The following is a 23,679-nucleotide window of genomic DNA, read 5'->3' as shown; positions in this document are numbered from 1 at the left end:
TCTAGTTGGAGATGTCCCTGCTTAACTGCAGGTGGGTTAGACTAGTTGATGTCTAGAGCTCCATTCCAACCCAGTGCATTCTACGAGACAGACCCATACTAACCTAGACAAATACAATGTCCCCTCTTAGCTGTGCAGAAGGAGCACTGAGACAGGGAGTGCACTTCCAGAGCTAACTTTCCTTTCCTTCTTCCTTGGTGCACAACAGAAACTTTGCCTCCTGGAGCGTTGCAGACTTCAAAAGCCGACTGCACACGTTCACAGCCCCGAATGCAAATGACTCCCTCGGAGCTGACGTTTCCCTTTCACCCCCCCAGGACATCCCAATGAAAGAAACTTAGGTACTTTTACATCCACAAATGTCACCAGCACTTACTTCTGCACCTGTGATGCCTTGAGGACCCACCATAAGTTAAAGAACAACAACAACAACAAAGGCATAATAAAAAATAGACTCATGCAAGCAATCCCTCCCCGCTGCCAGCCTGCTGTCACCACTGCTGAGAGCTGTGCCATAATGCATTTAGCTCCTGTCTGAAGGTATCATCAGCAAGGCACATGTGTGAACCTGCCATTCCAGGAAGGCCCCAGAGTCTAGTCCCCAAGTCTGAGGCAAGAAAGACACAAAAGAAGAAAAATAATAGTGCTTAACATCCAGTTGGGAGAAGACCAACCAGGAAATTACAACAGCTGTGCCTATTGGGCAAGTGGAATGTAAAATACAGAACCCCAGCAGGGTGGGGGTTGGAAGGGACTGCTAGAGATCATCCAGTCCAGCCCCCTCTGCTTTAGCAGGGTTACCCACAGGTTGCCCAGCAGCACAATAACCAGGTGGCTTTGAAATCTCTCCAGAGGAGATTCCACAGCCTCTGGGAGAAGGCTGCTTCAGGGCTCCAGCACCCTCATAGCAAAGAAGTTTCTCCTCCTGTTCAGATGGAACCTCCTGGCTTCCAGTTTGTGCCCACTTCCCTTTGTGCTATTGCTGGGCACCACTGAAAAATATCTCATAGTGCAATGCAGCCTCACAGAAGAGCTGACAGTAGATGAAACACACACACATGTCCCAGTGGAGGCCAGGGACAAGCGGAGTCCCTCAGGGATCAGTCCTGGGACCTGCCTTGTTCAACATCTTTGTGGGTGCCATGGACAGTGGCATTGAGTGCACCCTCAGCAAGTTTGCTGATGACACCAAGCTGTGTGGTGCAGCAGACAGCTGGAGGGAAGGGAGGCCATCCAGAGGGACCTTGACAGGCTGGAGAGGTGGGCACAGGCCAACCTCATAAGGTTCAACAAGAGCAAGTGCAGGGTCCTGCATCTGGGTAGAGGCAATCCCAGGCACAAATACAGGCTGGGCAGTGGGGAGATTCAGGCTGGAGGTGAGGAGGAAGTTCTTCCCCATGGGAGTGGTGAAGCCCTGGAATGGGTTGTCCAGGGAGGTGGTTGGGGCCCCGTCCCTGGAGGTGTTTAAGCCCAGGCTGGATGAGGCTCTGGCCAGGCTGATCTAGTTTGGGGTGTCCCTGCCCATGGCAGGGGGTAGGAACTAGATGATCCTTGTGGTCCCTTCCAACCCTGACTGATACTATGATACAGTCTACTGCTCCCAACAACTGTGCTATCCACTCTGAAGTTCCTATGGCTTTCCTTTTCCCTTTCAAGTTAAAAAGAAACCACAAGAGAACAACAAACCCATCCCTATTCCAGTGAAATCATTCAGGGCACTGTTTTGTTTTGGTTTTTACCAGAAATGGTGAGATCCGTGATCCATTTGACACCAGACTGCAAGCTTTGGAGGGGTACACATAAAAGCTCAGCACTCAGCAAGGAAATATAGTTAATATTAAAAGGCATTAAGTGCTGACTAAAGGGAGAAACCATCAGGACATCTGGAACTTTGCTCATTGTCCTCTGCTTGTCTCCAGATGGGGGTTGGAAGGGACCTTTAAAGGTCATCTAGTCAACCCCCCTACAGTCACAACAGGGCATCTGCAACCACAGCAGGTTGCTCAGAGCCCCAACCAACCTGATCTGGGAATGGTTCCAGAGATGAAGTATCTACCACCTCTCTGGGCAACCTGGGACAGAGTCTCAACTACCTCACTGGAAAACATTTCTTCCTTTTGTTTAGTCTAAATCTCCCTCTTTTAGCTTAGCCTCCAGCAGAGGGACACTGTGCCACCCCTTCCCTCACACTTTGCGGCAGACCTGGGAGCTCTGAAGCAGCAGTAACTAAGAGGCAGGCTTAGGAGGGCACAGTGACAGTCCCCAATGTCAAGCTCTCCTTAAAAGGGTTATTCTTCCCCAGAGGAATGAACAGGAGCAGGGGGCAGGCTGAGGTCCTGTTACCTTGCTGTACTCCTCCCAGGAGTTGCTCCAGGTCCAGTAGTGAGCCTTGTAAATGCCGACTCTCACTGCCATCATCTCGTTGCCACGATAATAGAATATGGGCCTGAGGAGAGCAAAGCCACATGAGTCTAGAGCACAAGTCTTGTGAGGAGTGGATGAGGGAACTGGGTTTCTTGAGCCTGGAGAAAAGAAAGCTCAGGGGAAACCTCCTGGCTCTCTACAACTCCCTGAAAAGAGGCTGGAGCCAGGTTAGGATCAGGCTCTTCTCCTAAAGAACAAGTGACAGGAGGAGAAGAAACAGCTTCAAATTACCTCAGGGGAGGTTTAGGTTGGACATGAGGAACAATTTCCCTCCCAAAAGGGCCGGCAAGGCTTGGATCAGACTGCCCAGGGGCAGTGGTGGAGTCCCCATCCCTGGAAGGGTTTCAAAGCCATGGAGATGTGGTGCTGAGGGATGTGGTTTAATGGTGACCTGACAGTGCTGGCTTAATGGTTGGACTTGATCTTGGAGGCCTTTTCCATCCTTAGTGATTCTCTGAGTGTATGAGACATGGCAGCATGCAGGGCTCAGGCAGCCACCACCAGAGCCACCTTGCTGATAAGGGAGACAAACACTTCAATGGCATCTGGCTTCCGATTGGGCTATCAGTCAGAAGCAGGCTGCCTCCTCGCAGCCTCCACTGCAAGGTTTTCAATTAACATTCTTTTCAAGTGTTCATCAAGTTGAGAGCTCACAGGGCACAAGAATGCAACATTATACAGCGTGGCTGCCAGTGATTGTTAATCCCTGAACTCGCAGCCCCTGTTATTTCCGAGGGAGCGTGCCGACTTAAACACCAAATGGCTCAGGAGGGTGTGAGCAGAGGGAGGGAAACAGGGATTCACAGACTCTCTGGTGCTTAACCTCCTCTCTAAGGCAGCACCAAGCTAAGTGCTGTTAGTGTCACAAGGACAGGGTGGCCAGGGAAGACACCAGCTGCTGGCCTGCTCTGGTTGACAGCTCAGAAAACCTCCATCTGGTAAAACCTGGCAGCCAGACAGGCTTTATTTTTAACTCTTGTCCATTTCATACTTGTTTTTGCCCAAATCTCCCTTTGCATCATGTAACATACCACTGAAAGCTGCAACATTTTCCCAGAGGTCTTCCTAATTAAAAACCCATTTGGGAAATGCCTTTTTTGTTGTTGTTTGCCATTGTGGGAGCATTTGTGACAGGATGAGGGGGGGGATGGCTTCAAACTGGAAGAAGCTGGAGTTAGATTAATCATTAGGAAGAAATTCTTCCCCATGAGGGGGGTGAGGCACTGGAACAGGTTGCCCCCAGAGAAGCTGTGGAGGCTTCCAAACCACCAAGTATTGAAAGCCAGGTTGGATGGGGCCTTGAGCAAGCTGGTCTAATAGGAGGTGTCGTTGTCTGTGGCAGGGGCTTGGAGCTAGATGATATTTTGACTTGCTGGAGCGTGTCCAGAGAAGGGCAACAAAGCTGGGGAGGGGTTTGGAACACAAGCCCTATGAGGAGAGGCTGAGGGAGCTGGGCTTTGCTTAGCCTGGAGAAGAGGAGACTCAGGGGTGACCTTATTGCTCTCTACAACTACCTGAAGGGAGGTTGTAGACAGGCAGAGGTTAGTCTCTTCTCCCAGGCAGCCAGCACCAGAACAAGAGGACACAGTCTCAGGCTGCACCAGGGGAGGTTCAGGCTGGAGGTCAGGAGGAAGTTTTACACAGAGAGAGTGATTGCCCATTGGAATGGGCTGCCTGGGGAGGTGGTGGAGTCACCATCATTGGAGGTGTTCAGGAGATGACTTGACAGGGTGCTTGGTTGCATGGTTTAGTTGATTAGGTGGGGTTGGATGATAGGCTGGACACGATGATCTTGAAGGTCTCTTCCAACCTGGTTTATTCTATTCTATTCTATTCAAGGTCCATTCTAACCCAAACCATCTTCTGACTCTGTGATTTGGACTGCCTCCATACACAGGCACAACCCTTTCCCTGGGCATCCCAGCAATGATCCTGCTCATTCTTCCAAGAGGACTCTCTTGGGTTCTGAGGGAGCAGGACAAAAGTTTACTGAAAGGGACAGTCTGCAGGGGGGAGGCTGGATTTGTTGGTGCAGCTCATGACACAAGACTTAGTCAGCTCTTCTCTCCAGTTGCTTCAAGTTGCTGACAGGGCAAGATGGTGAAGCTGTTTGTCACCCTCAGAAGAGTTCATACATCTTTGTCTTCTGCTCAGAGATGCCACTCAGCAAAACCTCCTCACTCTGGTGATGCCACCTTGAAAAAAACCCCAATCCCTAAATGCATGAAAAGATTAAAATAGCCATGGGGTGGCTTCAGATCTCTTCTGTTTTAAAATCATAGCCTTCACTGTGGTATCCTTGCACAAACAATGACTCTCTGTCCTTTTGTCACCAGGAACTGCCCTGAACAAAGGGGCAGAGCTGCTGCCAGCAGAGCCCCATCCTGCCCCTGAAACGCTGGTGAAATGAAAGTGGGTTGAGAGAGCTGCCGAAGGGCAGGATCTGATCCAAACCTGCCCCACTAACAACCCCTCAAACAAACATGTCACAAAGCACAGCAGTCACCTCTGTCCTTGCCATAAACTCTCATTATTTGATAAGGTCTCATGTGCCCCTTCGACTGAAGGTGTGGAAGGTAAATTCTTGCTTTTAAAAGAACAACCTTTTCCACATTTCAGGGAGGATTGCAGCTGTAAGTCACAGTGCTGCTGGCACCATTTTAAAAAGGGAAAAGGCAAAGGGGGAGAAAATCAAGTTTAAAAGAAGCCAATCACTGCATCTCCTGGAAAGCTTTTGGGAACTGTGGAATTTGGCCTGGTCAGGTCTAGGAAAAAAGAAGAAAAGGGGGGGGAAAGGAGAAGAAGAAAAGGGGGGGGGGGGAAAGGAGAAGAAGAAAAGGGGGGGGGGAAGGAGAAGAAGAAAAGGGGGGGAAAGGAGAAGAAGAAAAGGGGGGGGGAAAGGAGAAGAAGAAAAGGGGGGGAAGGAGAAGAAGAAAAGGGGGGGGGAAGGAGAAGAAGAAAAGGGGGGGGAAGGAGAAGAAGGAAAGGGGGGGGAAGGAGAAGAAGGAAAGGGGGGGGAAGGAGAAGAAGGAAAGGGGGGGGAAGGAGAAGAAGGAAAGGGGGGGGAAGGAGAAGAAGGAAAGGGGGGGGAAGGAGAAGAAGGAAAGGGGGGGGAAGGAGAAGAAGGAAAGGGGGGGGAAGGAGAAGAAGGAAAGGGGGGGGAAGGAGAAGAAGGAAAGGGGGGGGAAGGAGAAGAAGGAAAGGGGGGGGAAGGAGAAGAAGGAAAGGGGGGGGAAGGAGAAGAAGGAAAGGGGGGGGAAGGAGAAGAAGGAAAGGGGGGGGAAGGAGAAGAAGGAAAGGGGGGGGAAGGAGAAGAAGGAAAGGGGGGGGAAGGAGAAGAAGGAAAGGGGGGGGGAAGGAGAAGAAGGAAAGGGGGGGAGGAGAAGAAGAAAAGGGGGGGGGAAGGAGAAGAAGAAAAGGGGGGGAAGGAGAAGAAGAAAAGGGGGGGGAAGGAGAAGAAGGAAAGGGGGGGGAAGAAAAAAAGTTAAAAATAGAAAGTTAAAAAACATAAAAGAAGAAAAAAAAAAGAAAATAAAAAGGAGCCATAGAATCATTTTAGTTGGAAAAGGCTTTTAAGATCATCAAATCCAACTGTGAATCCAGCACTGCCAGGTCACCACTAAACCCTATCCCTCCTCACCATGGAGCATGGCAGCCAGCTCTGGAGCCCTCAGCACAGGAGAGGCTCAGACCTGTTGGGAGTGGAGCCAGAGGAGGGCGCAGCAATGATGTGAGGAAGCCCTCTGCTGTGAGGACAGGCTGAGAAAGTTTGGGTTGTTCAGCCTAGAAAAGAGAAGAGAGGCCACCAGGGAGACCTTCTGGTGGCCTTTCAGGACTTCTAGGGGCTGATCCAAGAGCTGGGGATGGACTTTTGAGCAGGGCCTGTTGTGACAGAACAAGGGGTGATGGTTTGAACTACAAGAGTGAGATTTTGACTGGATAGAAGGGAGAAATGTTTTCCACTGAGAATAGAGAGACCCTTGCCCATGTTGCCCACAGCAGCAGGAGATGCCCCATCCCTGGAACCATTCCAAGTCAGGCTGGGGCTCCAAGCAACCTGATGGAGTTGCAGATGTCCCTGTTGCCTGCAGGGGGTTGGACTAGATGTGCTTTACAGGTCTTTTGCATCCTAAAGCGTTCTGTGACTTCCATGAGGCACCCCAAGTGACTGCTGTGGGAAGACAAACAGCACCAGTCCCAAGTGGATGCTGACTGCCTTGAAACTCTCTTTTAAATCAACAAGGGATCATTATAAACTTTCCAAGATGAAGATGGGCCAGGCTTTGCATGAGGGACCTAAAGCTCTTTGTGTCAGCCACTGCCTGAGCTCTCAGGTAATCCTGTCCCCATGCTTCTTGCTTTAATGGGCACAATAGTAGTGTTACAGAACAAAGCTTTATGTCCAACACAGAACTCAAGCGTGTTTTCCATGTATATGTTTCCTCACTGTCTCACAGAGAAAGAATGTTTGCATTCAGATTTCCCAGGCTGCCAAGTTCCTCATCAAAATCACAACTACAAGACCTCCCTTGACCTCCCAATCCCTCCAACGAGGGCGCCAAGAGCGTTTGCTGCCAGATCTTGGCGCTTGTACCCACCAGCTGACAGCTCATAAAGATCCCAAGTGTTTAACCCACAAATCCACTCCTGCAACAGCAACCAAAGAATCAGGATGTGGGGAGGAGGTGGTCTCCCAGCTCGCTCACAGCAGCCCAGCCTCTGCCTTCAGCCTCTCTCAGGCTGGGGCTATCCAGACCCACCATGCTCTTGGGTGTTTTCCCACTCATAAATAATACATTCTTCCCTACCCAGGCTACAGTTCTCAGGCTTTTATCTCCTCTACTGCCATATGTTGTTGCAGGGATCCTTGCTAACCCCCTGACATTTTCCTCTGTCCCCAGACTCCACTGTATGGCAACATGCCACATATGTCAGGAAATCCCACCTCTGCTTGCTTCACCAGAAGATTAGCACAGAGAGCAAAGCGCTGGTGCTGCCTCACCTTGCTGAGCAGCAGCAAAGCAGCAGCAATTCAGTTAATAAAGTATTTCTGTAAACTTGATGGAAAAACTACAGCAGGATTTGGCATTGTTTCGCTTGGGAGGCAAGGGTGGGAGCACTGGGCTCATAACTAACCTGTCAATTAGCTTGCCCTGCAAGATGGCAGGTAAAAGGTCGATGCCATCAATCTGTCTGTCACTGGGAGGCTGCAGTCCCGCCAGGGAGAGGCTGGTGGTGAAGAGATCCATCACGTTCCCCAGCTGATGGCTGACCTGAAAAATCAACACAAATGCATTTGCAACAAGACCTTCAGTAAAAGCCCAAGCCTCTGTGTTTCCCCCAGAGCAGCAGGGTGGCTTCCTGACCCTCCTTCCCTGATAAGCAAACTGTGGTGGTGCTGGGCTGACGGTTGGACTCGATGATCTTTTCCAACTGAAACAATTCTGTGATGCTATGATATCTCTCTTCACAGTGCTGCAGTCCCAGAAAACCTCCTAACTAAATTAATAAGGGGAAGAGGATGATCCATATTGAGGGATGAACCATATTGGGTTCAGCTCTGGGCTCTCCAGTTCAAGAGAGACAGGGAGCTACTGGAGAGAGTCCAGTAAAGGCTACAAAGATGCTGAGGGGCCTGGAACATCTGTGTGAGGAGGAAAGGCTGAGAGACCTGGGGCTGTTGAGCCTGCAGAAGAGCAGCCTGAGAGGTGATCTGCTCAATGCTTAGCAACAGCTAAAGGGTGGGAAGCTGGGCTCTTCTCAGTGGTGCCCAGTTGACAGGAGGAAAGGCACCAGGCACAAACTGGAACCAGGAGGTTCCATCTGAACAGAAGGAGGACAACTTCTTTGCTGTGAGGGTGCTGGCATCCTGGAGCAGGCTGCCCAGAGAGGTTGTGGAGTCTCCTTCTCTGGAGAGATTCCAAGCCCACCTGGACATTGTGATCCTGGGCACCCTGCTGTGGGTGACTCTGCTTTAGGAGGGCAGGTTGGACTGGATGATCTCCAGATGTCCCTTCCAATCCCCACCACGCTGACATTCTCTGCTATTTCTTCACTTCCATGGAGCATTTGCATTTTGATTCTTCCATTGTCCTCTCTTTCTTCTCACTGCTCTATGCACTTACTTTACAGGAGCATGTTTTCAGAGAGTTCAACTTAATTTAGCAAATTCCAAGTAAAAAAACCCTAAAAATTCATCACTTAAACCAAGACAAAATAAAGTCCTTGATTTGTTCCCTCTCCAGGTCATTTCTGGAGTCCAGAATACCCTGAGAGAGTTCCCAGAAAGCACAGGGATGGATGGATAACAACAAAAAGAGCCTGATGACTTCATCTGCAAACCATTTCCAATGATTCAAGAACTGTAAAGCTGGAGTATTTTTAGTAGAAATTTTAATAAGGGAGAGAAACATCTGGGGCTGACTCCAATGGAGATGTGCAAGCTGCTTTTCCCCCCCTGCTCCCTCCTTGCCTCCCCCCCATCCCCCTTCCCTTAATTGGAAGCTATGGTTATCTCTCTGGTCTTAATTGTTTATATTTTAAACCCCTAAAAAAGTAGTCTCTGAGTCTTTGCTCCCCCCCTACCCTGCCTGTGGTGTGCTACAGTAGGATGCAGCCAGCAACACACTAAACTGAAGCAGATACATTCAAATCGAGAGCAAGACTGGTTTGCACCAAGATACCAGCACAAGAGGTGACATGAAAAGAGCCTTTCTAACTGCACCACTCATTTGGAGACAAGAAACCATCTGATCCAAGCCCACATCTATAAGTACAGCAGCATTTTCTGCCTGAAATCCCAGCCCCAGCAGCAGCCCTGTGAACATTACAATGCTGGGACTGTCAAAGACTTTCTCCTCTCTGAATCTTCTTTCTCCTCTCTGAATCTTCTTTCCCCTCACAAGCAGACCCTCAGCCCCTAAGCTGACACTAATTATTTAAGTGTGGCAGCAAATGATAACATGATAAATGAATTTGTGTGAGACTCTGGCTCCAGAGAAAACAGCTACAGGGGCAATGTTGGTTTTGCTGGGACCTGAAGCCTTTTATTAAGAGGCTGGGTTGAAAAAGTGAACACAAAAGAAGAATTAACAAGTTCTTGTTAGGGAAAAAAAAAGGGACTGCAGAAAACAACATGCAGGGGGACTCATGACAAGTTCAACATTACACTATCACACTGCTTGCTTGCAGTAACCACAGATTTTAATGCCTTGCATTCAACAAAAGGGGTTGGTGGGAAGACATAATAATAGAGCTGCACACAAAAACACTTCCACTACTCTGAGGAAGAATAGAATAGACTGGAATTAACCTGGTTGGAAGAAAGTCAAGTGCAAAGCTCTAAGCAAAAGAGAAAGGCTGAGCACAGAAGCCCTTGCCCAGGAAAGTTGTGGGATGGCTTGACCAAAATCAACAGGTCTTGCAGGAGGCCCTGGGTGTTTGAGGTTAAGCCTCTAAAGGTCCCTTCCAACACAAAATATTCTGGGATACTGAGACTCCTGGATGTTGCTGCTGCAGAGGTTGTGCTCAGCCTGTCCTTGCAAGCAGTTACAAATAGAGGTGAGCCCACAAACCCCTCACAGAAAGCAGATGTACACATAAAGTCCTCTCTCTGCATGGAGAAAAGGATGAGGATCTTCTGAGACAGAGCTGTGGAGCAGGAACAGCTGAGCCCTCAGATGGGTAACACTGCTTTTTGCTCTCCCTGGGGCCATCTGGGGAGAATTAAAGCTCTGTGGGATGGTGCTGCATGCTCATTGGGCTGTCCCCTTGCACAGGGTTTTTTTCTGGTCTTGGGGGTGCACTCAGAAAGGATCAACACATCAAAAAACAAACCTCCAAACCATCAGCTCCTCCCAGAGCTGGAGAGCTTGATGAGCTACCAGTGCTGGGAACACTGCGCTCTCTCTGAAGTCAAAGGAGGTTACAAGTGCTCAGCACCTCACCAGAGACGCTCAGTCCCTCATAGGCTCATCTGCCAGCTAATTTACCCCACACATGCCTTAGGAGAGCTGCAGGGTTAGCAGAGCACCATATGCAGAGCCCAGAATCTAATAAAGAGGAGATCTGGCCCACGCCTGCTCCCTGAGCGCTGCTATGACAGGAGCAGGTGGGCAGACTGGGTCTGAGCCCTTTTGTCATTGGACCTCTCACTATTTGCACAGCAAACCCAAAAAGCCACTTTTCTTCTCGTTGCTCTGCCGCCTCACCTCAATTCTTTTGATAACAGGCAGCAAGAGGCAGGCACTGACCTGAGCCTCGTGCCTCTCGCATCCTCTAATTTATACGCTGCCTTGCGACAATCCTGTGGGGCCACCATGGTTCTCCTTGTACTGGCCCTTATTAACCATAACCAGATGTAGATGACTCTCTTTAATCATCCAATTACATTTCTGCTCTCAGACAACATGGTTGGTTGTTGGGTTTTTTTTTTTTTACCTCCTCCACGAAGCAGAGAAAACTTCTTAAGGAAATTAAATGCCCGAGCCACAGCCACTTGGATTTATCTGTGCTCTGCAGCACCACATTGAAAGAGAGGGGAGGGGGAGGGAAAGGGTGGGGGTGGGGGGGGAAATAGAAAAGGTTAGTATTTATATAAAACTTTGAAGTATTTTCAGAGGAAAAGAGGGAAATTACCATTTTTCTCCTGTCCACAGCGCTCTTTCATTCTGGGGTTGCCTTTCCCACTTATTTTACTGGGGGGGGGGGCGGGGAAGGCATTGAAAAAAACCCCAGAAGGGGGAAGGGGAAGGAAAAAAAGAATTAAAAAAGAAAAAAAATCCAGAGAGGGGGCACCAGCCCAGAGAAAAATAAATAATATATAGAAAAAGAGTCAGATCAGATATTGCTGCTATCAGCCAGAAGCAGCCGGTATTACGCACGTTAAGAAGGGATTTTTTTCCACCCCCACCCCCTCCTCTCCTCCCCCTCCTCCTCCTCCTCCTCTCCCCTCTTTTCTTCCTTTTTTTTTTTTCTTTCCCTCCCTCCCTCCCCTCCTTTTTAATAAACTCTCAGTATACACATAATGTCTTTAAGAAAATGAAATCCTTTAGCTGTGGGCCCCGGCGCTGGCAGAGCTCGGCGGCGGCGGCGCCGTTATCAGCGCTCGCAAGCTCCGGCCGGGAATCAAAGGCGACAATTAATAAAGTCGTTCCCCCCCCCCTGCCAGGAGGAATGGGAAAGGAGGGAAGCTAAATATTTGAAACTGTTGGGGGGGGGGGGGGAAACAAATGTCAGGGTGGGTTTTGTTGTGTGGGGTTTCTGTTTTTTTAACTAGAAATCCTTTTACAGTTATCACAGCCAGCAGACCTGATATCCCTGTCTAATTCAATTTCAATTTGCGCCCCGTGGGAGATAGCGAAGAAAAGGTTGCAGCGCTGTCTTTGGGTTGATATGTTCTTTTCTCCTTCAGGAAGCAGGCACGAGAGAGGAAGGGGGAGGAGGGGTGAGGGAAGGAGAGGAGGAGGAGGAGGATTCAAATACCAACAGAATATGCTGCTTAGTGGCTGGGTTTGGCTTTTGATGGTTGTTTTTTGGTTGGGTTTGTTGTTTCCCCCCCCCCCCCCATTCCCCCCTCCCCCTTTTTCCTTTTTACCAGCTGGATCCTTCCAGAAGGCAGCTGCCTTGTGGGGGGATGTTGAAATGCTGATTTGTTGTGAATTCACCTGGAAAACCTAGCTGAGGAGGAAGCTGCAGAAAAGCTGTTTGTGTGTGAATAAATATTCCTGATGGGAGAGGGAGAATTAAGTGGATGTTGATGCCAAGAGCAACACACGCTCCTGAGGCATCCCTCTCCCCCAAAAATAACTTGCAAATCAGCCAACTGCACCAATTATCCTAACCTCCATCAACAGCCTGTCAAGCAGTCACCATCCTGTCCCCTAACTTCTCCTGCTGAAATACAAAGGTTCCCCTTTACTTCAGCAAAGCCATGCACCCATAATAGAAATGCCACCCCACAACCACCCCATCCATCAGCGAGACTGACGCGTCTCCAGCAGGGCCAGGCTGGAGAATCAGGCGCAGAACTACCTCACAAAGGGCAAGTGTAGGGTCCTGCACATGGGGAGGAATCACTCCCTGCACTGGTACAGCTCAGGGGTTGATGTGCTGCTGGAAAACAGCTCTGAGGAGAAGGACTTGGGAATGCTGGTAGACAGCAAGTTCCCTGTGAGCCAGCCGTGTGTCCTCATGGCCAAGAAGGCCGAAGGTCACCTGGGGTGCATTCAGAAGGTCAAAGGAGGTTATCCTCCCACTCTGCCCTAGTGAGGCAGCTGGGCAACTATGCTTGAGCTCTGGGCTCCCCAGTTCAAGAGGGGCAGGGAACTAGTGGAGAGAGTCCAGGAAAGGCTACAAAGATGTTGAGGGGCCTGGAGCATCTCTGTGAGGAGGAAAGGCTGAGAGACCTGGGGCCGGTTACCCTGCAGAAGAGCAGCCTGAGAGGGGATCTGATTAATGCTCAGCAAGAGCTAAAGGGCAGGGGGCAAGAGGATGGGGCCAGTTTCTTCTCAATGGAGCCTAGTGACAAAACAAGGGGCAACAGGCACAAAATGGAACCCAGGAAGCTCCATCTGAACAGAGAAAGAGAAAATTCTTTACTGTGAGGGTGCTGGAGTCCTGGAGCAGGCTGCCCAGTGAGATTGTGGAGTCTCCTTCTCTGGAGCGATTCTAAACCTGCCTGGACATTGTGATCCTGTGCACCCTGCTGTGGGTGACCCTGTTTTAGCAGGAGGGTTGGACATGATGATCCCCAGAGGTCCCTTCCAACCCCTCACCATGCTGGGATTCTGGGATTAATAAACTGCCAGATCCCTTCAGCAGAACGAGCCTCCCACCCAGTCACTGCATTTCATTGTCCACAGACACAAGCCTTGTTTCTCTGTCTGCATTTGGGTTTTGGCCCTTTGCCTGCCCCTCAAAACATCTTCAGCTGCAAAGGAACAATCACTGCAGCTGGAGCAAGCCCAGCACAGAAAGGAGGAGCTGACCCTTCAGCTTTGTGCTTGGCACTCCTGAGAAGCTCCTTGCTCCCCCCCTGGTTTGGGGCTCCCAAGCCTTTGTTTCCTTCAACTCTTTTGAACAGAAAGAGGGCTGAGAAGCTTTGAAGCAGTTTTCCAGCATCTTACAGATTCTTGGACTTCAGAGGACTTGGGCTGACTCATGTGAGCTCACAGTCCAGAAGATGTTGGAGCAACAGAGACTGTATCAGACAGAAACGCAGCCAAAAAATGCACCAGCAAACACATGTCTCTTCACTTGCTATGGCAATGAGGAAGCAACAACTACCTAGAGGGTGCCCTAGCCTGAGCTGTGTCACACAGAAGTGATGCCAAAGCTCTCACCTGCGGCCAGTGCTGCTGTGGGTACCAGTGCTGGAGCCTCGATGGCAGGAACACAAGCAGAAAAGACACATCAGTAGCTAGCACATGTTCAGAGATCATCATGCAGGGGGCTAATACAGGGCAAAGCAGCACATCCTGGGGACAGAACAGGCTATTCCAGCTGTCCAAGTGCAGTCCAGAGGACATCTGGAGTGTAACACCTGCCCATGCAGACATTTGGCCAGCACCATCAGGAACTGGAGCCCAGGATAGGATGGATATAAGGTTAAGCATGAGCTTAAGTGCCAAGGATGATACCAGCAGCAGTGGAGGAGGGGACTTTGGGGCACACACATGCCTCAGTAAGCCTTAAGCAGCTCACTGAGCATGCCTAGGTTCATGAGAGCACGGTGCTGGTCAGACCACCCATCTCTGCAAATAGGGTTCTGCACAGAAACCACTGCTCACAGGGATCCAAACAGCAGCTCCAGCTGCAGCCTCAAGCAGGAAGCCATGCATCACAGCAGGCTACCAAGAACACTGTGCACCACAAAGCTTCACCACTGCTCTACATGCAAAAGGCTACCTGTGAGAGAGGCAGCAGCCTGTCCCAGCTAGGAAAAAGCAGCACCATGATTTCTCTAGTCATGGTCTTAATTATCCTCAGAGTTACTACAATGGAAAGAATGTTTAGATTTGGTATTGACTTGTCCCCATTTTAAATGCATGTTTGCTTTTAGCACATTATTTAGCTTGGACACAGGAAACAAAACAGCTTCAGTTCCATGTTCCCCTATGCTAGCCCAGGGCTGTTTTACTTGGCTTGTGAAGGCTGCATGGAAAGGTTTAAATTTAAACTAAACAACAACAACAACAACAAACCCAAACCCCACACTGTTTTCACTTCAGACTAAAGAAATCATAAACCACCCCTCAAAGGTTTTGTGAAAAGATGAAGAAACTAAACTCTCTGCCCTGCCCTCGGCGAGCTGGTGGCTACCTCCCTCAGTGGGAATGATAAATTATCATTATCCTGACTCAATTAGAGCACCAAAAGGGATGCAACTTGGAGAAATGTTTTATTTATGAAGGGTTTCCTCTCTTAAGCACAGTGCCCAGTTAATGAAGTATTGCTTTCTTCAGGGATGAGAGATGCTCACAGAGGAGAGGGAGCTGGTATTATTTACTGTGAACCCTGCCTGCAGAAGAATTGATTGCATCCTCCGTTAATGAGGGCTGGGACAAGAGAGGCTGGGAGTGCCACTGGAGGATTATTTTGAAGTGATCCTATCTTGGGTTTGTGTAGAGGCAGGGAAGAGCACTAGGCTGGTATCTAGACCCCCTTGAGTGGAACTTTCATCAAACACCGAGGTGAGAGCTGTGAGGGTCAAATCACTCGATGCTTCAGGGCACAAAGAGGCTGTGAGGGCAACACACTCCTGCTCTCAAGTGGGACACACATTAGTGATGTGCCTTTATGCTTCCTTTTAAACACATAACCCACAAAGACACTGTGATTCAAGAGAGCTGAGGGTTTAAACAGAGCGGGAAGACAAAGCAGACTGCTTGGTGCTCACACAGACACTCTAGAATGCAAATCTGCAGTGACAAACAGGAATAGCTTCGTTCTCCAAGGACAGAATCCAGCTCCTTACCCAGACAAGCATCTGGGCTGATACACTGGGCATGTTGAAAGTCTCCTCTAAAGCCTACTGAACAAAGCAAGAACTACTCCATTCACTTCAGCCCACTTCAGTTATCAGAACTGTTCAAAGGAGCTACTCACCGCTCCTGCAGGTATATGTCCAGGCCACCAAGCAATAGCTGGCTCTCTCATGCCACCCTCAAAGGTGGTTTGTTTGCCACACAGAAAAGGACCATTGCTTCCTCCTAGAGAGAGAAAAGAAACCATGAAAGACATCCTAGAATCACAGAATGAGCTTGGTTAGAAGGCACCTTAAAAATCATCTAGTTCCAATGCCCTGCCACGGGCAGGGACACCACCTGCTAGAGCAGCTTGCTCAAGGTCTCATTCAGCCTGGCTTTGAACACTGCCAGGCTTGGAGCCTCCACAGCTTCTCAGGGCAACCTGTTCCAGTGCCTCACCACCCTTGAAGGGAAGAATTTCTTCCTCCTTCTATTTCAAAGGGATGCTGTCAACTAGGGCATTTTTAGGCTGGTTGTAAATGATCTTTCATTTCTGCATGGATGCTTCTTCAAATGACACATTCAGAGTAGCTTTGTTTAAGGGGGTTTGTGTTTGTTTGTTGTGTGTTGGACTCTCTTTTTCACTACAAGGAGCAAGTGACAGACACAACTTGCTGTCAACCAACCAAAGTGGGGAAAAAAACAAACCAACCCCCCCAAACAAACAGAAAATACTTCACTGGCATTTCCCTTCCCTCTAAGGATGTTAACTGCCGTTTGAAACTGAAGGAAATCTGATGCTTTCAGGCAGAAATAGTAATGTTTTCTCCTAATCCTTTTAAAGTACCAGAGCAGTGTCAGATGCAGATACAACAGTGAGAGACACCATCATGAATTCCCTGAACATTCACTCTGAGACAGCAAGCACTGTGCAGGAACGTCTCAGGGTTTTTAAGCCAGCCTTGTAGCTAAGTTTGCTGGAAGAACAAACAGGAAGGTCTTGTGACTGCTCCCAGGTCACAAAGTCAAACACAGTGGTTCAGCTGAAATCACAGCTCAGGATACTCCCTGCTCTGTGGTCCACTAACCACGAGACAGCCTGCCTCCAAACAGCAGAGAGTGGGTTAGAAAAATCAATCTGCAGTGACTCTGGTTGGAGAGAAATGATCATTTCAACAAAAGAAAAGCTGTGAAGTAACAAAAATGCTTTTTCTTCTTGTTATTTTTCATGAGAACTGAAGAAGGAGGGACTCAAACCCTCTGTGATTACTCAGAAAGCTCAAATATTTGGCAGATGGAGAGTAAACACCCTGCTAAGTTACTGTGCTTGGTCTTAATTTAAGATATTCACCCTGACAACAGAGCACAAAGTGGAAACACAAGCAGGTGAACAGCCACACTGGGTCAGGCCAAAAAAGACCCTTTAACCAAGACCACCACCTCCAACAGTGGCCAGAAGTGATGAGAAGAAGCAAACTCCAAACAGAAACACACTCTGCATGGAGGCTTCTCCTAACTGCAAGCAAGGAAACTCCAGGTAGAGGTTTCCTTCCCCTTCAGGCATAGAGATTTAAGCCTGGATTTCACAACCCCAGCTCAGGTTTGTCCACCTGGGACTCACCTTGGTTTGGAGCTGAAATGAGGGCAGCCCCATTGTCAGAGGTGAAGAACACAAAAGTGTTCTCACTGATGCCCAGCTTCTGAAGGTGCTTCAGGATCTTCCCAACGCTGTCGTCGATTTCTCGCACGGCGTCCCCATAGCTGAGGCAAAAGCAGATGAAAAACACTTAAAAAGCAGCCAAAAAAAACCCCAACTAAAGGCAAAGTGGCACAGAGCAGAATGCCCTGCAACCAGCCACAAAGCTTTTAGTGGGTGAATTTTATACCTGTGCAGCAGCAATACTTCTCTTCTGCATCAGGTAATAAAGCTTTCCGCTGTCACTGCCAAACCCACGTCTCCTACCTGCAGAGAGCAGCTTCCCTTGGGGGTTGAGTCAGAATTTGTTCAGACTGAGGCACTCTTGGCCAGGGACCAGCCACTAACACTAAGTTAGCCATAAAGTCCTCAAATGTAGGCAAAGCCCCTAGGCCACAGACTTGAAGCTAATAACCTGGTTGTGCTCATGGGTGCTGGTTTGAAGCTGCGCTCTCTGAAGCGAGGCTCCCAGCATCCACAGAGCTCTTTGCATCCTGTAAGTTGTGGGTTTCACTTGCTTGTCTACTTGCTGGTCTGATTTATTGGCTTTTGAAACAGGAACAAATCATACAAAAGGCTTCCAAAAAGTCATCTGTGCCACATACTCATTACTCACACAACTGGCAAAGGAGCTTAGACTCTCCCTTCTCCCCCATTTTAGTCACATGAGCTTCATTTCAGATTACAGCAAAAGTACTGAAGAATGACACAAACAGATTCCTCACTAACTAATGCACTTCAGCACAGAATCCCAGCATGGTGGGGGCTGGAAGGGTCCTCTGGGAATCATCTTGTCCAACCTCCTTGCTAAAGCAGGGTCACCCACAGCAGGCTCCCAGGATCACATCATCCAGGTGGGTTTGGAATCTCTCCAGAGAAGAAGACTCCACAACCTCTCTGGGCTGCCTGCTCCAGGGCTCCAGCACCAAACAGCAAAGAAGTTTTTCCTCCTGCTCAGGGAGAACCTCCTGGGTTCCAGTTTGTGCCCACTGCCCCTTCTCCTGTCAACTGGGCATCTCTGAAGAGTTTGGCCACATCATCTTGTTCCCCATACTTTATCTCTTGCTGAGCATTGAGCAGATCCCCTCTCAGGCTGCTCTAAACAGCCCCAGGTCTCTCAGCCTTTCCTCCTCACAGAGATGCAAAGATGCACTCAAGGCTTCCATTGGACTCTTTCCAGTAGTTCCCTGTCTCTCCTGAACTGGGGACCCAGAACTGGATCCAGTACTCCAACTGGGACCTCCCTAGGGCAGACTAGAGAGGGAGGGGAACCTCCCTCAACCTGCTGTTAACACTCTTCTTCATGCATCCCAAAAGACCACTGGCCTTCTTAGCCACAAGGGCACACTGCTGGCTCATGGACAATTTGTTGTTCCCCAGCACTCCCAGGTCCTGCTTCTCAGAGCTGCTTTCCAGCAGATCAGCCCTGTACCGGTACAGGGGAGTTTTCCTCCCCAGGTGCAGGACCCTAGACTTCCTCTTGCTGAACTTCATGAGGTTATCCTCTACCCAACTTTCTGTCCAGGTCTCACTGCATGACAGCACAGCCTGGTGGGGTGTCAGCCCCTCCTCCTAGATCTGTATCAGCAGTAGGCTAGCACACACACATACACCTTGGAGAACAGGTCTATATTCTTGGATCTATACAGAGTGCTTAGCTTTCCTGTTTCTGCAGCATGAAGTATTAATTAAAAGAAGAGAATAAAAGCAATGCCAGAATCCCAAGACTTACAGCCCTCTCTGACTGGTGCCCAGGAACTGTTTGGAGGCATAAACAGGAGCGTGGGTAGCATCAATTGCCCAGTATAAGAAGAAAGGCTTCTGGCTGGCCTGCTGCTTGCTAATGAAATCGAGAGCTTCCTGTAAACAACAAGGGGGGGAAAAAAGAAAAGGAATGTAATAGAATCATCCTCTGCCATCTGAAGCTCTCCAAATACAAAGCAGCACCAAGTCACTGTGGTTTTGAAACTGGTTTTAATAGAGACAGTACCTGCAGGTAGATCTGAGTCAAGTTGGCTTCACCTGTCTTCAGATCAATCCTGAAGTCTTCATAGTATCTGAAGATGAAGTGGAGAGAAACAAATCAATCCTTAAAAAAATGCACAACATTCAAAGGTCCCTCCCCTTCTTCACTGTGCAAGGAGGTGACAAACAGGTTGCAGCTGTCTCTCAGCAAATTCTTTTCAGATACTAAGAAGATATCACCATTTCCCCACCCCTCCCCCCTCCCCTGATTGGAAAAAAGCAGTGGAACAACAAGATCCAAATGAATGATGACTGAGTTTTGGAGAAAACTAAGCCCTGGACTTTTCACTGCTAAGCTATCAGAATAGGGGAAGAATAGGGGAAGAATAGGGGAAGAATAGGGGAAGAATAGGGGAAGAATAGGGGAAGAATAGGGGAAGAATAGGGGAAGAATAGGGGAAGAATAGGGGAAGAATAGGGGAAGAATAGGGGAAGAATAGGGGAAGAATAGGGGAAGAATAGGGGAAGAATAGGGGAAGAATAGGGGAAGAATAGGGGAAGAATAGGGGAAGAATAGGGGAAGAATAGGGGAAGAATAGGGGAAGAATAGGGGAAGAATAGGGGAAGAATAGGGGAAGAATAGGGGAAGAATAGGGGAAACCAGGTTGGAAGTGACCTTCAAGATCATTGAGTCCAACCTATCATCCAACACCACCTAATCAACTAAACCATGCAACCAAGCACCCCATCAAGTCTCCTCCTAAACACCTCCAATGATGCTTAAAGATCTCACATCCCTACCCTTCCAGAGAATCATTAAGAGACCTCTCAGTTTATGGAGCCCAATTGTTACCCAGCACCGCCAGGTCACCATTAATCCATGTCCCTCAGCACCACACCTACATAACTGAAACACCTCCAGGGTTAGGGATTCCACCACTGCCCTGACCCAGGCCTTGGGGAAAAACAACGTTCCTCAGGTCCAACCTAAACCTCCCCTGCTGCAACTTGAAGCTCTTTCCTCTTGTCCTGTTGCTTGTTCCTTAGGAGAAGAGACTCCCACCCAACCCCAACCTCCTTTCGGGGAGTTGCAGAGAGCCAGAAGGTCTCCCCTCAGCAGCCTCCTTTTCTCCAGGCTGAACAACCCCAGTTCCCTCAGATGTTCCTCACAAGACTTATGCTCTGCACTTTGTTGGCCTTCTCCAGACATGCTCCAGCACACCTCAGTATCTTTCTGGGAGTGAAGTGAAATAAGATAGATGAGGTAGCTCTCAAGAGAGCTGTTTGAAATGTGGGTAACACTGTCACAAGTACACCACAACATCCAGGGAGACAGAGCAATCCTGGAACCAAACCAGGATGCTTTGGAAACTTCACGTCAGAAGGATCTTTAGCCACCAATCAAGTAAAGGAGGACAAAGAGCAGTCCTCAGGAGAAGGAGTTAAAGAAGATATCAGACTCAAAAGTGAATGGAAAAGAATGGCAGAGACTGACTGTAGGCTTGGAGCATGGAACAGTGTTATGCAAACAGACAAAAGGTTATTCCAAACAGGAAGAAAAGGGATAAAAAAAGTCTTTCAGTAGAGAATGGAAGCAGCTTCCAAGAGAAGTAGCAGAGTGAAATCATCACAGGAAGCCTTTAGGATGGAATGGGAAAAGCAAATATCTCTGGGAGGGAGGCAGGTACAGATTCCATAAGTCCCAGCATGGTGGGGGTTGGAAGGGGCCTCTGGGGAATCATCTAGCTTAACCCCACTGCTAAAGCAGAGTCACCCACAGCAGCCTGCCCAGGATCACAATGCCCAGGTGGCAGCCTGCTTCAGGGCACTCTGTAGTCACTCCTCATGAGGAGCAGCTGAGGGAACTGGGGTTGTTCATCCTGAAGAAAAGGAGGCTGAGGAAAGGCCTTCTGGTTCTCTACAACTCCCTAAAAGGATACTGAAGCCAGGTGGGGGTCAGTCTCCTCTCCCAAGAAACAAGTGATAGGAACAAGAGGAAATTGCCTCAAGTTGCACCAGGGGAGGTTTAGGTTGGATATTAAGGAAAATTTCTTTACTGATAGAGTGGTCAGACATTGGAACAGGCTGCCCAGGGAGGTGGCAGAGTTGTCATCCCTGAAAGGGTTTCAAAGCCATGTAGATGTGGTGCTGAGGGACATGGTGGTGTTGGTTGACAGTTGGACTTGAAGATCTTGGAAGCCTTTTCCAACCTCAATGATTCCATTCTATGATTCTAGTCAGCCTTTCAGGTCACACATCAGGCAAGATAGCCCCAGTCCTTGACTGGCTGTAAAGGTCCTTTCCATGGGGTGAAGTATCTGCAGATCTGTGCAGATCTGCCCATCCAGCCAAGACTAACTCTGATTCTGCAGCTGAATTTGCCAACCCCTTCTCACTGAAATGGGTCTGCTATGCTGACACATCTTCCAGCACTGGAACATCAGAGGGACAGCAGAGAAAAGAACATTACCAAGCAAGCAGCTGAGTTACCTGCCAATCATCTCCCAGTCCCTATACACAGGGATATTGGGGAGCTCTCTGTTATCATAAGGTCCAAAATGGCAGTTTGGGGATCCAAACCATTCATCAAACCCATGCTTCAAGGGGTGGAATTGGGGCCTGTGACCCAGATGCCTAGGGAGAGAAGAAACAGAGGAGTTAACATTCTACTGCAAAGAAGCAAATAATCATCTCATCAGAATGGCATGTGAGCAAACAAGCTTTGCCTAAGAAGAAAGACTTCAAGCATTTTAATCAAATAAAGCCTGCAGAGCCTTGACTCCATGTTCTCAGGCTTGTGGCAAAGGCAGCCATGCAGCCTCATTCTAGCTCTCACATACATCCCAACTCACTGTCCAACCTTTGGTTTCCATTCTTTCCTTCTAATGGTGTCCTCTCCATCTGCACTGAGGGACTCCCCTGCCCAGAGGCACTGTGAAGATGCACACGAGCCTGGAATCATTAAGGTTGGAAGAGACCTTTAAGATCATCAAGTCCAACCTTTCACCCAGAACTGCCAGGTCACCACTAAACCATGTCCCTCTGCACCACATCTCCAGGGCTCTGATACCCCTCCAGGGATAAGGATTTTACCACTGCCCAGGACAGCCTGGTCCATGCCTTGACAACCCTCAAAAGGCAGAAACTGTTCTTCATGTCCAATCTAAACCTTCCCTGGCACAACTTGAGGCCATTTCCTCTTGTCCTGTCACTTGTTCCTTGGGAAAAGAGACCATTACCTATGTGGCTCCAGCTTCCTTTCAGGGAGGTGTTGAGTGCCAGAAGGTCTCCCCTCAGCCTCCATTTCTCCAGGCTGAACAACCCCAGTTCCCTCACCTGCTCCTCACAAGACTTGTTCTCCAGACCCTTCACCAATTTCGTTCCCCTTTTCCGGACATGCTCCAGCACCTCCATGCCCCTCCTGGACTGAGTGGCCCCAAACTGAACCCAGTATTGGAGATGTGGCCTTGCCAGTGGCCAGCACAGGGGGACAATCACTTCCTAAAACACAATGATGTTCTATTTAAGGATTCTGGTGTGTGACAAGTCACTTTTATACCCCTAAACTGCAAAGAGACAGGGTAAAGCTCATGAAATGTACCATTTTATCTGCATCCCCTTTATGGAGCATTCAAGCTGCTAGAATGGGAGAGAGAGAGCTGAATGTAAATGAGCTCTTCACATGCACACATGAACATAAACCATGTTTAGCTACTTCCAGTGACAACTCCATTCTGCTAAGCAGCTTGAAAATCCTCCATCCTTAACTTCAAGATGAAGCTCCTCTCCCATCTCCCAACTTCTCTACTGCAAACCCTACATGTCCTTCATTTATACTCTCTTGAAGATGCAGAAGCTCAGTCTCTAAAGGAGATCTTTGTAGCTAAATGCAGGTTTAATCACTCCAGCTTCCACTCACCAGCCTGCATCTGCAACCTGTCCAGTTGTGCCATCACCCTCTGCACAGTTGCTGAACATAAGGGGCATAAAAGGCAGGATGGGAGGTAAAATGATCCACAAGGTTATGCTGAGCTCTTCCAAAAGGAGTTTTAACAGAAAACAATCATCATGCCTGCTCTGATCACAAACTGGTGGTGTAACTACAACTGCAAGTCTGACCTGCAAAGTCTGATTCTATCCCTCCCTTTTCTACCCCCCAAACTTAATTCTGGCTGTTTCTACAACAGGGAACATGAAAAACAAATACATGAATCTTTAATTCTAAGAAAGTCCTAAGAGAACTTACAGAGAAAGAGGCTTGAGAATAGTATCAAATAATTACTGAGATGCAGATTATTCTCTCCATCTTATCAAATAATTATTGAGATGCAGATTAATCTCTCCCTCTCACAACACACACACAAAAAATGGGAGCTCGAGTGAGAGGCAGGAGATTCTTACATGGTCTGACCAGAACAGAGTAGGGTGGAGGATCAGAGAATCATTCTGCTTGAAAAAGACCTTTAAAATCATGCCCAACCATTCTCTAACTCTACCAAGTCTGGTGCTAAACCATGTCCCTCAGCACCACACCTCTCTACCCTCCAGCAGATCAACTCCTGCCCCAAGCTTGCGGGCGACAGGCTGGACAGATGGGCAGAGTCCAAGGGCAGGAGATTGAACACA

At 48.8% G+C, this 23,679-nt stretch overlaps 1 protein-coding gene across 3 annotated transcripts in view; it reads right to left on the bottom strand.

Annotated features, from left to right (window-relative positions):
- The window catches only part of GALNS (galactosamine (N-acetyl)-6-sulfatase), a 67,892-nt gene that overhangs the window by 32,485 nt on the left and 11,728 nt on the right, over nucleotides 1-23,679 (bottom strand). For 2 of the 3 annotated variants that reach the window (XM_068150771.1, XM_068150773.1), the window contains exons 5-12: nucleotides 21,544-21,687; nucleotides 19,079-19,145; nucleotides 18,821-18,948; nucleotides 17,014-17,153; nucleotides 15,532-15,635; nucleotides 13,767-13,796; nucleotides 7,561-7,697; nucleotides 2,344-2,446 (exon numbers count right to left, since the gene is read on the bottom strand). In XM_068150771.1, the coding sequence (XP_068006872.1) occupies nucleotides 2,344-2,446; nucleotides 7,561-7,697; nucleotides 13,767-13,796; nucleotides 15,532-15,635; nucleotides 17,014-17,153; nucleotides 18,821-18,948; nucleotides 19,079-19,145; nucleotides 21,544-21,687 (853 nt within the window). The remainder of the gene's footprint in view (nucleotides 1-2,343; nucleotides 2,447-7,560; nucleotides 7,698-13,766; nucleotides 13,797-15,531; nucleotides 15,636-17,013; nucleotides 17,154-18,820; nucleotides 18,949-19,078; nucleotides 19,146-21,543; nucleotides 21,688-23,679) is intronic. The other variant, XM_068150772.1, reaches the window with a different exon arrangement.

This window comes from Melanerpes formicivorus, unplaced genomic scaffold, assembly GCF_026170545.1.
Source record: "Melanerpes formicivorus ecotype bairdi unplaced genomic scaffold, bMelFor1.0.p_v2 SCAF_20, whole genome shotgun sequence".
Taxonomy (NCBI): domain Eukaryota; kingdom Metazoa; phylum Chordata; class Aves; order Piciformes; family Picidae; genus Melanerpes; species Melanerpes formicivorus.
Note: the sequence above shows the minus strand (reverse complement) of the source record. Positions and strands in the feature narration are given on the sequence as shown.